At 39.1% G+C, this 15,581-nt stretch overlaps 1 protein-coding gene and 1 pseudogene across 1 annotated transcript in view; one reads left to right on the top strand and one right to left on the bottom strand.

Annotated features, from left to right (window-relative positions):
* The window catches only part of LOC113034035 (SH2 domain-containing protein 3C-like), a 54,778-nt gene that overhangs the window by 24,083 nt on the left and 15,114 nt on the right, over nt 1–15,581 (bottom strand). Inside the window, exons 3-6 of the mRNA XM_026188319.1 lie at nt 15,052–15,091; nt 13,783–13,911; nt 10,256–10,650; nt 9,788–9,885 (exon numbers count right to left, since the gene is read on the bottom strand). Coding sequence (XP_026044104.1) covers nt 9,788–9,885; nt 10,256–10,650; nt 13,783–13,911; nt 15,052–15,091 — 662 coding nt within the window. The remainder of the gene's footprint in view (nt 1–9,787; nt 9,886–10,255; nt 10,651–13,782; nt 13,912–15,051; nt 15,092–15,581) is intronic.
* Nucleotides 2,137–7,897, top strand: LOC113034037 (UDP-glucuronosyltransferase 2A2 pseudogene; annotated as a pseudogene).

Below are 15,581 nucleotides of genomic sequence, written 5' to 3' on the forward strand. Positions count from 1 at the left end.
GCAGCACCCTGAAACAAAACAGCTACCACAGCATTCTGCAGTGCCATGCAATACCTTCTGCGCCTAGTTGGTCAGAGGTTCATCTTACAGCAAGTATTAGGAAAATATATTTTCTAGTATTTATTTGCTGTGTATTTTGTTTTATGCATTGAATAACAGGCCAGTATATTACAGGCCACTTTTCAGTTATAAACTGTGTCATAGGTCATTGCTTAGCAGAGATGGGCAGTAACGCCTTACTTGTAACACTGATTACTTTTTTCAAGTAACAAGTAAAGTAAGGGATTACTATTGCAAAAACGGTAATTAGATTACCGTTACTTTCCCATAGGAACGCTGCGTTACTGCGTTACTAAAACCGTGATTTTTTTGTCAGAATGTCTCACGACAGTGACGTAAGCGAGTGCGCTGTTAGTGACAACAGCTGTGTGCAGATCAACAATGGATCATATATCGAGTGCAGGAGAGCGTATGAGCGTGCAGCGTTTAAAGCGTGGAAGTACTGACCTTACTTTGAGTTTGATTCCATAAAAAATAACAAAAACATTAGCGTCCATCGTGCGTGGGAAGAAAACTTCTTTTTACAGCGAAAAAAACCCCAAAACTTCCAAGCAAGCACCAAGTGCACAACGACGTAATGGGAAATTCACAGAGAAACTCGCGGATTCTTCAACTGACCACGGCACACCTGCACCAGGGTAAACCTCCGCCTCCCACAGTCCTGCTTTACAGGTGAAAATAGAGCAACAGGACCGCTGAGTCTTTGACTTTATTTATTTTCTGCTGTGTTTTACTTGCATCTATTTGAAAGAGTGAGTGGTAACACAAAAAATATTTTATTTTATGTGCTGGAATGTGTAGAAAATAGGTTTAAATGTTAAACTAATTTATTCAAGTCAGAGAATGTTGCATATAATTAAATTTTTACTTGATGCATAAAGTTAAAAGATTAAAACTGATAAAACAAGTTAAAAAAAAGAGACTTTTCCATTTGGTTACATTTTGTATGATGGATTATGTAGAAAAAATAGAATTGGGCTGAAAGATCTATCGCTTTATCACCTATTCAGGTTGTAAATCGTGTTTTTAAAAAGTAACTAAGTAATTATTACTTTTGAAAATAAGTAATCAGTAAAGTAACGGGATTACTTTTTGGGGGAAGTAATCAGTAATTAGTTACTGATTACTTTTTTCTTTTTTCAAGTAACTTGACCAACACTGTTGCTTAGCAAGACTGAAACTGTGCAGAATAGGAAGCTGCAGAGTTGCAGAGAGCATGGCGTGCGTTTGCTCTGCTAAGAGAGAACAAAAGGAAACCCTGGGGCAAGAGGCAGTTAAGAAAGATTTCTAAGTAATTGCATAAGATCACGGAAAAAGGAATTGTGTCTTACTGTCACTAACAGTAACTGATGCGTGTTATGTTATCTGCTTACGCATGAGGGGGCGTGAAACCTGACATATAAAACAGTATGACATGTGCTTCCTCTTTGAGATCTATGCAGAGGGTGACGTTGTGTACATCTCCCACATATGTGTTTAATAAATAATTGTTGTTGACTGGACTTGATCTGAGTATTGGTTGTTTATTCTCAGCACATTGTGATATTATTCTGTTATTATATGTTACCTTATATGTAATCAAAATAGTTGAATTATGTTAACTGCTGTAGATCATATTATACCCTTTAACATAGAGTGTGTGATCAGTATGTAGTTTTAGTTTGCATTATACTTCTGACTTAAAAGAGTGTGAAAATCATTCGATCTATTGGTTTGACCTGTATTACTCAACACTGTTGAATGTATTACATTGTTTCTTGACATTTCATACTGCTGAATCATGAAGAGAATGTTGTGTGCAGAGGACCTTGTCCAGATAATAGAAGAAACAGACCACATTCCTTTGGTGAAGAGCAGAAAGACAGGGAGCCGAGGTCATAAATTAGGCGCCGTAAGAGAGAAAGAATGTTAATGTTTGGTCTTTTACGACTAGGTGGGGGCCACTAGAGACTATAAAAAGCTGAGCAACCCGTCACCATTTTGAGACATGCTGTCGAACCTCTGCAGGCATCTCTCCCGTCCGGACATTGTAATGCTCTGACTGTTGAATTGTATGGAAATAAATGATTGTTGATTGAGCACACCGAGTATTGTCCTTCCTTCAGCCCAAAGATTCAAAGAATTGGGTGATTTCAACAACATCAAAAAAGAATCGGGACAGTTTTTGGTGTTTCTGCCCGGTTGATGTGAGTCTGAGTGTTAAATTGAGGAGGACAGAGTCCAGTGTCAGACGGACAGGAATCAGCAGATCAATCGGGTGGACGGGGCCCACTAAATTAAAGGTAAGCACAACCTTTTGATTAATAACTGAATTGTGCTGAATTGGAAAGCTAAACTAAATTAGCACTTTCGTTTGTGGTACTGAATCTGATACATATCTGATGTTTTAGAAAGTGACTGCTGTTTGAATGTCATGTCGCGTTACGTCACTGACACAAGACAGACGCCAATTATCAGCACCGCAGAAGCGCCCGAGAAGACATCGTGAACGCTTCCTGGCCATCCAGTGAAACATGAACATTTTATTTGTACTGTATAATCTGCAGATTCTGACAGAAATCTGCAACTATCCTTTGAAGCACCGCTCCTCTCTAAAACAGCAATAAGGATAATTATTAGGCCATATGTAAATAACACCATAACTTTATAACTTAAAGCACAATTGGGAAACAAAGTCCGAAACAACTCTTTACATTAAGGGCCATCAGTCAAACAATACTGTTTGGTCTGGGTCTAAACAGAGCGCGTTGTGTGTGACGTCTTCTTTTGCGCATGTGGGCCTCTTTGAGGGTTCACACTAGAGCACGTTTGCTGTCACATTTTATTTGTAGTGTGAACAAGCAGACAAAAAAAAATCGGATTAGATCAAAAAATCTGAATTGAGCATTAAGACTTGCAGTGTGAACGCAGCCTTAGTTGGAAACTGTGGTCCTTAGACTGAGTGTATCAAAGCAACGAGGATGTGGTTCTGATTGTGTTGTTTTTGTTAGACTCAATACAGACGAGTGAAAGCTAGAGCTGGGTGTAAGTATTATTCATTCATCTCTCCTCACTATTCCCCCTGCTTAAGGGCACAACATTAGGTTTCACATGATTACATTTAATGAAGGACTAAAGACTTATTTGCTGCATGAGTAAAGTGAAATATTGGACTGTACCACTTTACTGGTAGAACATGAAGGATCAAGAATTTGCTCAAATTGATCTTATCCTGAAGAACAGAAATGTCTGTCTCTTTCAAATAAGAAATTAAGAAGCTTATTAGTGTTTCCTTACATTATTTAATTTAAACTGAATCAATGCAAGTCTTTAGCTACTGAAACCAAAGAAGACTTGAATATGGGCTCAAAATGTGGTCATAAATATTTTGTACTTGTAAAAAAAGATTTGTGTGTGTGTGTAAAAAAGATTTGTGTGTGTGTGTAAAAAAGATTTGTGTGTGTGTAAAAAAGATTTGTGTGTGTGTGTAAAAAAGATTTGTGTGTGCGTAAAAAAGATTTGTGTGTGTGTGTAAAAAAGATTTGTGTGTGTGTGTAAAAAAGATTTGTGTGTGTGTGTAAAAAAGATTTGTGTGTGTGTGTAAAAAAGATTTGTGTGTGCAAAAAAGATTTGTGTGTGTGTAAAAAAGATTTGTGTGTGTGTAAAAAAGATTTGTGTGTGTGTGTAAAAAAGATTTGTGTGTGTGTGTAAAAAAGATTTGTGTGTGTGTAAAAAAGATTTGTGTGTGTGTGTAAAAAAGATTTGTGTGTGTGTGTAAAAAAGATTTGTGTGTGCGTAAAAAAGATTTGTGTGTGTGTGTAAAAAAGATTTGTGTGTGTGTGTAAAAAAGATTTGTGTGTGTGTGTAAAAAAGATTTGTGTGTGTGTGTAAAAAAGATTTGTGTGTGCGTAAAAAAGATTTGTGTGTGTGTAAAAAAGATTTGTGTGTGTGTGTAAAAAAGATTTGTGTGTGTGTGTAAAAAAGATTTGTGTGTGTGTAAAAAAGATTTGTGTGTGCGTAAAAAAGATTTGTGTGTGCGTAAAAAAGATTTGTGTGTGCGTAAAAAAGATTTGTATGTGCGTAAAAAAGATTTGTGTGTGCGTAAAAAAGATTTGTGTGTGGACTTAGAAAAAAAAACCCTGCAAGTTACAAGTGCGAATTTTGACCCTATTTTTCTTCCTTTCATCTGATTGGTCAATGTCATGTCAATCACAAATGTAACAATCCAATCGGAGAACAGATGGGTTTGGCTGTCGGAGGGGCGCTTTTTTGAACTGCAGGTCCTTGAAGGGTGATGAAGCTTGAAGCTGCAGGATCTCTATATAAATATCCGATAGCAGCTAGGTCCCCTAACTTTCAGTAGCTGTTGAAAGGATAAAGTTGTGGTATATCAGTGGTTAGAAATACCATTATTACTTTAGGATTAGTTTAACACAAAGTCAGGGCTGACCCAGGACCATTGCTGTGAGTCACAGTGCGCAGCATAAAAGTCCTTTCACATCGGATGCAGGATACGCTGCTAATGCTAACTGCTAACTAAAAGCAAAGGATCCAGAATTTGTTACGCTGGCTGCTGGGCTCTGTGGGTTTTTGCAGCAGCTCTACCTGTACTAGATGCACCTGCTCCTTGTCTTTTCTATCTCTGACTTTATGTCCTCTACAAGAGTTTCTGTTTTTTTTGCTGGTTCCTCAAATGTTCAATAAAAACATGTATGCTAATTCATAACGAAGAAAGCTTTGTAATGAAGACTGTCATTTCCAAAACACTGCCCGCCCCCACCCTGCGGTCCGCAGCTCTGTTGAAAAGGCTGTGGAAGTCCCTGTATTAAACACGTAGACCTGTGACACAAAAATCACCAAACTCGGACGACCACAGACTGTTTTCCTTCGTGGTGATGAAGGAAAACGCTGGGTTGGCATGTAAAAGGGCATTTATTCCCTTCAAAGACCTGCAGTTCAAAAAAAGCGCCCCTCCGACAGCCAAACCCATCTGTTCTCTGATTGGATTGTTACATTTGTGATTGACATGACATTGACCAATCAGATGAAAGGAAGAAAATAGGGTCAAAATTCGTACTTGTAACTTGCAGGGGGTTTTTTTTCTAAGTCAACACACAAATCTTTTTTACGCACACACAAATCTTTTTTACACATACAAATCTTTTTTACAAGTACAAAATATTTATGACCACATTTTGAGCCCATACTTGAAGGACAATCTCATAGTGTTTAGAGTTTCACCTTAGTTTCTTATTTCTTATTTTGCTTTTTGTGACTGCGATGTTAAAAAGGTATGAAAATTTAGCAGCAAAGTCACTAACTTATCACTAATGAGGTCAACTGTACGAGATGCTCACTGCTGTGAGTAAGAGGCTCATGACTTTAAGATAATCATTCACATCTTTATCTTAACCTTTAAATTTACGTTTTTATCTTATCTAAGCCAAAACCAAAGCAGAGCTGGCAAATACGTCTGACATCCAGTGGTCAAGTTTAAATATTGGCCAGTCCATATTTTCTCAACTTAAACTTTATCTCAGGTATTTCTCCTTATTTATTAGGGTGATTCAAACTCTTAAACTCAAACTCCATCTCCTCATAAGAGATGATCTAACATCCTGACATCTTTGTCTGACTCTTTCAGAGATGTGCCATCCAAACTTGCTGGCACTTGCAGTGCTGCTATGCTCTACATTGTTGGTAAATGGAGGGAAAGTCTTGGTGTTCCCTGTGGATGGAAGTCACTGGATCAACATGAATATCATCATCGCAGAGCTTCACTCCAGAGGTCATGAAGTCACAGTGGTGCGGCCAAACGACACCTGGTACATCAAGTCAGAGTCCCCTCACTACAAGACCATCACTATAAATTCCTCGGCCGGATTTGGTGAAGAGCGTTTTGGGGGATTTGTTATGAAAACACTAATCATGCGTCGACAAGGTGCTTCACTGTGGACTCGATTATCAATGGAGCATGACTTAGTGAAACAGATGTATCAAATACATGTCAAGGTGCTTGAGATGGTGGAGGGAATGTTTGAGGATACCAACCTGATGCAGAGCCTCCGTGATGCCAAATATGATTTGGTTCTGACTGATCCTTGGACAGGTGCAGGTGTTCTTATGGCTCACCGTCTGCATCTTCCACTTGTCTTTAATGTCCGATGGACTATTCAGGGTGAAGGCCATTTTGCAATTGCACCTTCTCCACTCTCTTACATCCCCATACCCCTGTCAGAGCTGACTGACAAGATGACTTTCATTCAGCGTGTCAAGAATGTGCTCTACTTTTTCTTCTCAACTTTAAAAATTTGGTATATGACAGAATCAAACTACAAACCATTTGTCCATCGTCATTTTGGCAGTGATGTACATTACATGGAGCTGTTTCAGTCAGCAGACATCTGGCTGATGAGAAACGATTTCACCTTTGAGTTCCCTCGACCCACAATGCCAAATGTTGTCTACATGTCAGGATTTCAGTGCAAACCCTCCAAGCCCCTGCCTAAAGAGCTAGAGGACTTTGTGCAGAGCTCGGGTGAACATGGTGTCATTGTGATGACACTGGGGACGCTGGTAGAAGAACTTCCAGAGGACATCGCTGAAGACATTGCTGCTGCTTTTGCAGAACTTCCTCAGAAGGTGATTTGGAGGCACAAAGGCAAAAGACCATCCACCCTTGGTAATAACACGCGAATCTTGGACTGGTTGCCCCAAAATGACCTCCTGGGTCACCCCAAGACCAGAGTGTTTGTGGCCCATGGAGGCACCAATGGGATACAGGAGGCCGTTTACCACGGTGTGCCCCTGGTTGGCCTGCCCCTTTTGTTTGACCAGGCTGATAACTTCTTCAGGATGAAAGCAAAAGGTGTGGCCAAAGTCCTTGATATTGCAACAGTGAACAAAGAAAACTTCTTGGAGGCGCTAAAGGAGGTACTCTACCAACCATCCTACAGGGAGAAGATGAAGGAGCTGTCAAGCATCCAAAGAGATCAGCCTATGAAACCGCTGGACCGAGCCATGTTCTGGATCGAGTTTGTCATGCGGCACAAAGGAGCGGCGCACTTAAGGACGGAGTCTTACAAGATGTCCAGCATCCAGTACTACTCGATCGATGTGGCAGCCTTTCTGCTGGCAGTTATTCTGCTAGTATTTACCATTTTTGTTTCAGCAGTCAGGTTTCTGTTGCGTAAATTATTTTACAGAAACAAAGTCAAAAAGGAATGATGATTGTGTTGCAAAATTTGTAACCACTTACTTCTGTATTTAGTTTCTGAAAATGAGCTCAATATAAATGTTTTTTGAATTTTCATCTCGTCAAGTGTGAATACAGATAAACAAGACAATGTTGCTGACTGACATTACTGATTATGTATAATCTTTATAATCCATACATGTACCCTTCAAAAAGTTAAATGAAATTAAAATGTAATTACAGGGGAAAAAAACATTCGCAATTTGGCCATTATATTTACCATAATACAGACACAGTGTGCAATATATATAATGAAAACCATACTGTTGCACTGTCTTACCTGTCAGCATTAATCACAATCTGTCAGGATTGGTTATTTAAGAAAATGGCTAAATGTTTTTATTGCTGATGTAATTATTAATCTTGCTATATTAATAATTACTACATGATTTTGGGATTTCTGCTATCTAATTAGTTTGCAGCTTCAAAAAACACAATTAAAATTCTTAATAATAGTTTTGTCTTTTAAACCTTTGATGTCTACAAATGTTTGGACACACCTTCTCATTTAATGGGTTTTCTTTATTTTCTTGAGTATTTACATTGTAGACTCTCTGTCAAGGCATCAAAACTATGAATAAACACATACCGAATTTAAACAAAAAAGTGTGAAATAACTCAAAAAATATTTTTGATTTTAGATTCTTCAAAATAGCCTCCCTTTGCTTAGATTACTGCTATGCACACTCTTGGCTTAATCTCGTTCAGCTTCATGTCGTCTCTATTTTTTGAGGCGACTGAGGTCCTTCAACATCTGCCAGAAAATGCTGAGGATTTTCTATGAGTCTGTGGTGGCCAGTGCGATCCTCTATGCTGTTGCATGCTGGGGGAGCAGGCTGAGGGTCGCAGATGCCAACAGACTTAATAAACTAATCCGTAAGGCCAGCAATGTTGTGGGGATGGAGCTGGACTCCCTCAAGGTGGTGTCGGAGAGGCGGATGCTGTCCAAGATAAAGACAATGTTGGATAACACCTCCCACCCACTCCATGACATGCTGGTCAGTCACAGGAGCTCGTTCAGTGAGAGACTGAGATTACCAAAAAGCACCACTGAACGACACAGGAAATCATTCCTGCCTGTGGCCATCTCCCTGTACAACGCATCCACTTAACACACTGTTTGCTGCTACAGCTACACATGTTTCTTGTTCAGCTATTTATTTATGAGTGACTTATGTATGTATGTATGTATGTATATATATGTATATATTGTACTATTCTTAGTTAGCGTATTGTCTGTCTTGTCTTAATGTTGGTTTAAAATGGAGCACTGTAACAAAAAATAATTTCCCCCAGGGATCAATAAAGTATTCTGATTCTGATTCTGATGAGGTCACGCGAAATACTTTTCCGACAGTCTTGAACGAGTTTCCAGAGATCACAAGCACTTGTTGGCCTTTTTGCCTTCACTTTGCTGTCCATATCATCCCAAACCATCTCAATTGGGTTTAGGTCAGGTGACTATGGAGGCCAGGCCATCTGGCACAGCACTCTATCACTCTCCTTCTTTATCAAATAGCCCTTACGCAGCCTGGAGGTGTTGTTTAGGTCATTGTCCTGTTGAAAAATAAGGACAATGACCTATATCTATATATCTATATATATATATCATATAGATAGATAGATATATATATATATATGATATATATATATATATATATATATATATATATATAGATATATATATATATATATATAGATATATATATAGATAGATATATATATATATATATATATATATATATATATATATATATATATATATATATAGATATATATATATATAAATACCTTTATCAACAGCTTGATGTCTTTATTAGAATTCCTGATTATTCTTGCCCAGATCTTGTTATACTTTGCTCTTTTTTCTGTTTCCTTGTTCCTTTTGTGTTTAAAGCATTGAAATATAAATATTCTTCATTATACATTATACATAATCATACATTAAACTCAGAGACCCATCCTTGCATTAAACATCAGCTAGATTACAGCAACTATGTTTGTGTCCAGCCTGTCCACTGTCATGCTTCTCTTAAGACTGAACTAATGCACATTTAGTATCTAAATTCTGGATAAGGAAACACTTTAAGCTTTGAATAAATTTTGAATGATGTCTTTTAACTCTTACTATTCATCAGATGTCATCTTTTACTGGAAAAGCAAAATGACTACATTTAAAACATAAAATCATGTCGATTGTGAAAAATGTTAAAAGGTTAAAGTGTCTAAGGGTTTAGCCCAGGTCTACACAAGTGACCTGCTGCTGAGGTTATACAAGCCAGAGAGCAAACAGCCACAGATCCTCTGAATCAGGTTGAAGTTCCTGGCTGTTGACTAAAAGCCAGGCAGACCAGGCTGTTGGGGCAATAACAACCCAATTAAGACTCTTTTTTTGACCTTCTTCCTACTGCTGTACTATTGATTTTTCATAATACTGATGAGTATTTAGGGATTATCAAGCTGTGAGGCAAGAAGAGAAAAAGTTTAACTTACAGCGGCTAGAAGGAGTAGAAAGAAACAATTCTCCAGGACTCAGCTGGCCATCCTGTTCCCTGTTCACGTCTGCCTCCTTGTGGTTGTTAGAGGAAGGACTACATGGAGAGAGATGGCACATATTACAGAACCACAGTACTCATTTTAATTTCATCCACCACATTTACTGTAGCAGATTAATACAAGATTGTAAAGAGGATGAGTTCATGTTTTTAATTAACTGCTCTATGAAGCCCTCCATTGTTTTTCCCCAAGTGAATCAAGAAATTCAACGTGGCAAACTTTTTATTGGATTATGTTTTTCTTTCTTACTATAAAATAAACTTTATAGCCTTAAACAATCAAAAGTCAGACAATTCATTTACAGTCCTTGTGTGCCATAGTTTTTCACATGAGTTCACGCTGTGCGTTTATTATGTTACACATAAAAATCGTAACTTAAAAGGAATTAAACAAGTGGAACCGCACCTTCTCGGACAGACCCTCTCCTCTCCTCCCATGCTACCGTTCCTCAGCCCCCTTTGACCCGATGAGGTGACGGCAGTGGTGCGGAAAGCCGTCTCCAGGTAGCTAAGTGGCAAGGTCCTGTTGACTGGCTGGTGAATCTGAGCTCCGCTCCACCGAGTCAGAGCCGCCCGGCTGCCCACATAGAAATGAACAAGGGCAGGTAAGGAGTCGAAGGCCTCGCCCTCCAAGCTGTACTGAACCCGAGTGTACGTCTCAGCGGACTGAACCACCGCCTTCCCGATGAGGAAGTGAAGCGTTTTCTGCTCCCACCGGCTGGTAAGGACAAAGTCACCCTGACTGGACTGAGAGTCCCTGACAAGAAAGTCACCATGGTTCACCACAAGGCTCTCCGACACCTGAACAGATGTTTTAATTTCTGTTAGTTATTAGACGTTTCATCATTTTTACATTTATACCGATGTGATTAAAGATGCAGTGTGATGTTTGACTTTTATTTTATGTTGTCTAATTGATATATTAATTTTATTTCAAAAAATGTTTGGAATGAATTGGGTTAAAAAAATACAATAATAGTCACATAACTTAAAATGTATCTGTTTTTAATAGTGATGTAAACAATATTTGTGAAAGTTTTTTTACATTTGCACATCTAAACACTCAGACACAGAGGAAGAAATCCAAGTTAGTTTAAATCTCATTCCTGAAAGTGTTTCTCAAACTTTGAGGCTTGGATAGGGCTGCTGCTGGAGGGTGAAACCACCAGGGGAAAAATAAAGTCAAACTAATTTAAATAAACAGGAGTCATGAAAAATAAACACGCATTTCCAAACACTATCATGCTGACCTTTATTTCACTAAATTCCCTTTTTGTATTGACACTAAATGATTTATAAGAATTGTGGAAGCATCAACGTTTCTGCTTCTGCTTTTTTGATTTTTGTATTTAAAATGAAAACTAAGAATAGAGGCTGGCATGTATTGAACAGAGAGAAAAACCTTTTGAAGGGGTTTTGTAATATAAAGTATACCTGAACTCCTTCTAACATCATTCTGTCTCCAAAGTTTAGCCAGACGCTCCCCCTTGTGGCCTAATAGCTACATGACTGTGGTATCTGAGTAAATGCTGTAGTAAGCTTTGCAGTCTGGGCTTTGCTGTGTGGGGTTTGCAGGTTCTCCCTGTGACTGTATGGGTTCTCTCTGGGTTTTGCGAATCTGAATGTTTTCTGTCTCTCTGTTAGCACTGCGATAAACCGGCAAACTGTCCAGAGTGTAGCCACCTTTCACCCTCTGTCTGCTGGGACAGGCTCCATTGACTCTCAACTGGATAAGCAGTTAAGAAAACTGATGGAAGTTATTTCTACAGGTTCTGATTGTTCAGTTCTGCTCTGAATCCAGTTCTAGCTGGATGGGGCAAATGCATTTCTTTAAAACAAGCTTGCTTTAATAATATGTTTTTTAAAACCCAAAGATACTCTCTGTTTTATCAGGAAGCAATGCAGCAAATCTGACAGAAAAAGAAAAGATGCAAAAGAAAAGGTGTTCTAATGGTGATATAGTTATCCATGCTTCAGTGAGCTCATTAGTCTCTTAGATTGAAGATGCTTTTTAACCAGCATGCGCTTTTCCCCTGAAACAACAACCTTTTCCCTTCAGGTAGCCTTCATTCCCACATCAGCCTATCAGCTTGTCCTGCCATCATAGGATGTTGGATACATCTGACTTTTTGATAGGTGCATTGCATATTTTTTAAACTTCATTTTATGTTTTAGTTTTCTTCTTTATTCTCTGTAGAACTACTTTGTTACATTACTCTTTATGTTACTTTTTTGTTACTCAGTATCACCTGTGTAGATTCCGATTAACAATCTAACACTAAACCTTTCATATTCACACATATCTGCACAAAACAATCCCTGTTCTAATAAGGAGAACACCTAAAAGTCCTTTCCTTTCACAGCCTAGACAAATATCTGACAAAACCAACAACCGATTCGGTGAAGAAACAGCCCACAGAGCACATCACAGGAAAAATATTTTTCCGTTAGTGGGCTCGACTGTATGAACAAGTATGGAAATGTACACTCCTACAAGACTTTTGTTGCGTGCTGAAAAACAAACTTTGACTCTTTGGTTCACGCTCACTTACACTCTGGGTCAGGAGATGTGTAGTACTCCTGAAGGTTTCCCTGATTGGTTAAGTATACTAATTTTCTTTAGCTCCAGTTGCTTCATCACAAGCCTCGCAACTTTGGTGATGAAGCAGCTGGAGTCCAATGTTTTAAAAAAGTGAAAGGAAAAGTAAAGAAACTAAAATTAAACCAACCTTTGAGAGCATACCCCCCCCCCCCCCATTCACTACCATCCTCACACCCACTTAACCACCACCGCCCACTATTTCCACTCTCTTGTTTTTGTTTCATTGCTGCATTTCTAATCGATTACTATCCCACGCTCTAGTCTGTAGTGACGTCGATCAGTAACTAAGAAACTAAAGCCATTTTTGTTACGTAATGTTCACAGCTGGTTTGTGGTGAAAACACGTGCTTGCTTGCTTGCAGGGCAGATGCTGGGAACTGTTTTTTTTCTCCCCCACATGTACTTTTCCAGATATTACCTGACGTAGCCGTCAGAACCACAGTTGGGCAATTGGACTATAAATAGACGTAGCCATTGTGAGATCACCCACTGATTTAAGCCTCTGCATTTTGAAGCTTCGTCTTTGGTCAATACCACATTTCTTAGTTTCTTAGAGCTGGAATATTCATACATATTTAAACTTACTAGCTAATGCTACCTACAACCAAATTCATGGAAAGTATTTACTACAAAGCAAGCCATATTATTTGCCAGATAACATCATTAAAAGTGCTCCGCAAGATACCAAACATGGTTGAGAGGTCTAGTTCGGTGAGTCAATTTAATGGAGGTCAGGCCTAGCAGGTAGTTGTTGGGTCTACCTGTTGACTCACCTGTCATTCAAAACAGTCATACCCTTAAGATTAATAAAATTCATACAGTGGATAAGAGAGCTCAATAGTGTTTTTTGAACAAGGCTGTAAACATGTCTGTTTGCTGGATATACTTTGACATGGGCGTCAGCCTCAAGTGGCCATTAGAGGAACTGCATGTTTTTGTCACTTCAGTGTTGGTTTCTTTTTGCAGCCCTGGAAATGCTTGGTCAAAATTAAACAGTCCATTAGAGTCTGGCCCGTGTGATGCCCAGTTCCATGCAAGTGACGCTGTGTAATTGTCTCGTAACAACTGAGTACCCCTCGATGCCTAAACATTGAACAACTGCTGAGTGCTGCATAAGTAACAGTGCATAAAGTCCAGAACTGATTCTCTCAACATTGTCTGACCTTAATGCATGAAAACTAAAAACATCCTTTATTCATATCCTTTTTGTGTAACCCTAAATGACACAAGTAATGAGAAGCGTTTTTAAAAATTATGAAATTTTCATGCAACAGCTGCAAAAAAAAAAAAAAAAAAGTGTGTATTTGCATGTGCGTATGTCAGAGGCAGACCTGCCAGGGGATGCATCCGTGGTACCAAGCGTGGCTCTTCAGGTTTGTGCCGCTCAGCCTCAGCTCTTCCTCCAGCTGCTTCCTCAGCTTCTCAGACGGCGCCTCCAACCAGAACTTCTCCTTGGAGAACTTAAAAGACATGACAGGCGCACGTTGAGAAACAACCTCCCCATGTACGAACACAGGAAGGCAACAACATGAGTTTAAGCCATTGTGTGACCTCTGCTGGCTAAAGGTCAAATCCCAGCAGTCTTTTATCTCCTGCGTTTTTCCTTCCTGAAAAAAAATGTAAACCAGATTGGCTTTTTAAAGAAATGGCTAAAATACAAGCATGTAGCCAATCTGCAGCCTTCTCTGCTGTTTTTGTGTGAATGTCTGTTAACAGAGGAAAGAGTGGGATGAGGGAGGAGGAATAGAGAGAGGGAGGATTGACAGCTCTGGCATTCCCACACTGGCATCCACAGTGGCGGCACCAGAGGCCCAAAACCCAGACCCATGCTGGAGTTTTGGCCTTGTCACTGTGGCAACGTCATTGTTAGATGGGGGTCATCGCTCAGCGGCCTTTGTCTGTCGTGTCTTTATGCAAAAAGAAGAAGAAGAAGAAGAAGCTACTGTATACAAAAATTTATGTTAAGGACAAGCTGGGAATACTGGGAGTGTGGACACACACACAAACACATTCCTCAGCTTTATAGGTGACATGTTGTTTTTCTGGTCCCTGACACCTCCCACCCCCTTCTTCTTTGACAGAATGGTTTGCCCCGTTGAACTGGGAATCAAAGACTGGGAACGGGGCCAGGACCACTTCAAAACAAAATAAGATGGTGTGTGTGTTGTGAGGTAAAGACCTGGAAGCCTCCAGCTCTAATTTCATTAGCATTATCATTCACTGGCAGCTTGTAACATTTAGACAAGTGTGTTTGTCAAGTATCTAATTATAAGTCAATGGAGTGGAAATCATCTTGCTCTCCGGGTCTCTCTCCACCTTTCCTAAACAAGGCCGCCGGCCGAGACGCCACCATTTCCAGCGGTAACCAAGTCAGCTCAAAAGTATGTCACCGCAGAGGGGCTGCATTCCCCGAGGCTTTTCTGTCACTGTCCTGATTGAATTAGAGCCACAGAGCCGAGTGTAGGGAATCACAGAGGTTTGCTGAGAGGTCCATATACAGCTGGAAAAAGGCTTGACCACAGGAAGTGAGAAAGCAAAAGGAAGCTGAATCAAAATGAGAGTCAAATGTACTTTAAAGTCGCACAAAAAGGTAAGCTTACTTTCACATATTCTCCTCCACCATCTGTCATGTCCTGATGCCTAAAAAACAAAGGAAACAAGTTTGATTTATTAAGAATATTAGTTTGAAATTTTTCTTGTAAGAGTCCCCAGTTACCTAACAGCTAATAATTCACAGGAAAGTTTCTAAAAAAAAAAAAGAGTCTAATGAGGTATTAATAACAGGGCAAAATAAATATTGAACTAAGCAAATTATAGAAGAGGGTTCTCTCTCTTCAACACATCCAGTGCCACAAATAAGCTCTAGGTGATCTGAGCAGAGTTTAGCAGATGTCAATCAAGTAAATAAATAAATAACTACGATTAACACATTTTAGAAAAATGTGTTTGTTTCATCTGTCTGCTAGAAAAAAACAAAATCACCAAATATCAGTATCAGTCTTTAAAATCCTGTATTGGTCAGGTTAGTATTTGTTTATTTATTTTTCTTCTACTTTTAATTTTTTGTTACTTATTGGATGCGATACAAGCACTGTGTTTTCATGAATGATGGCTGCTCTGAATAAATTAA

Source organism: Astatotilapia calliptera, chromosome 12 (genome assembly GCF_900246225.1).
Source record: "Astatotilapia calliptera chromosome 12, fAstCal1.2, whole genome shotgun sequence".
Classification (NCBI taxonomy): Eukaryota; Metazoa; Chordata; class Actinopteri; order Cichliformes; family Cichlidae; genus Astatotilapia; species Astatotilapia calliptera.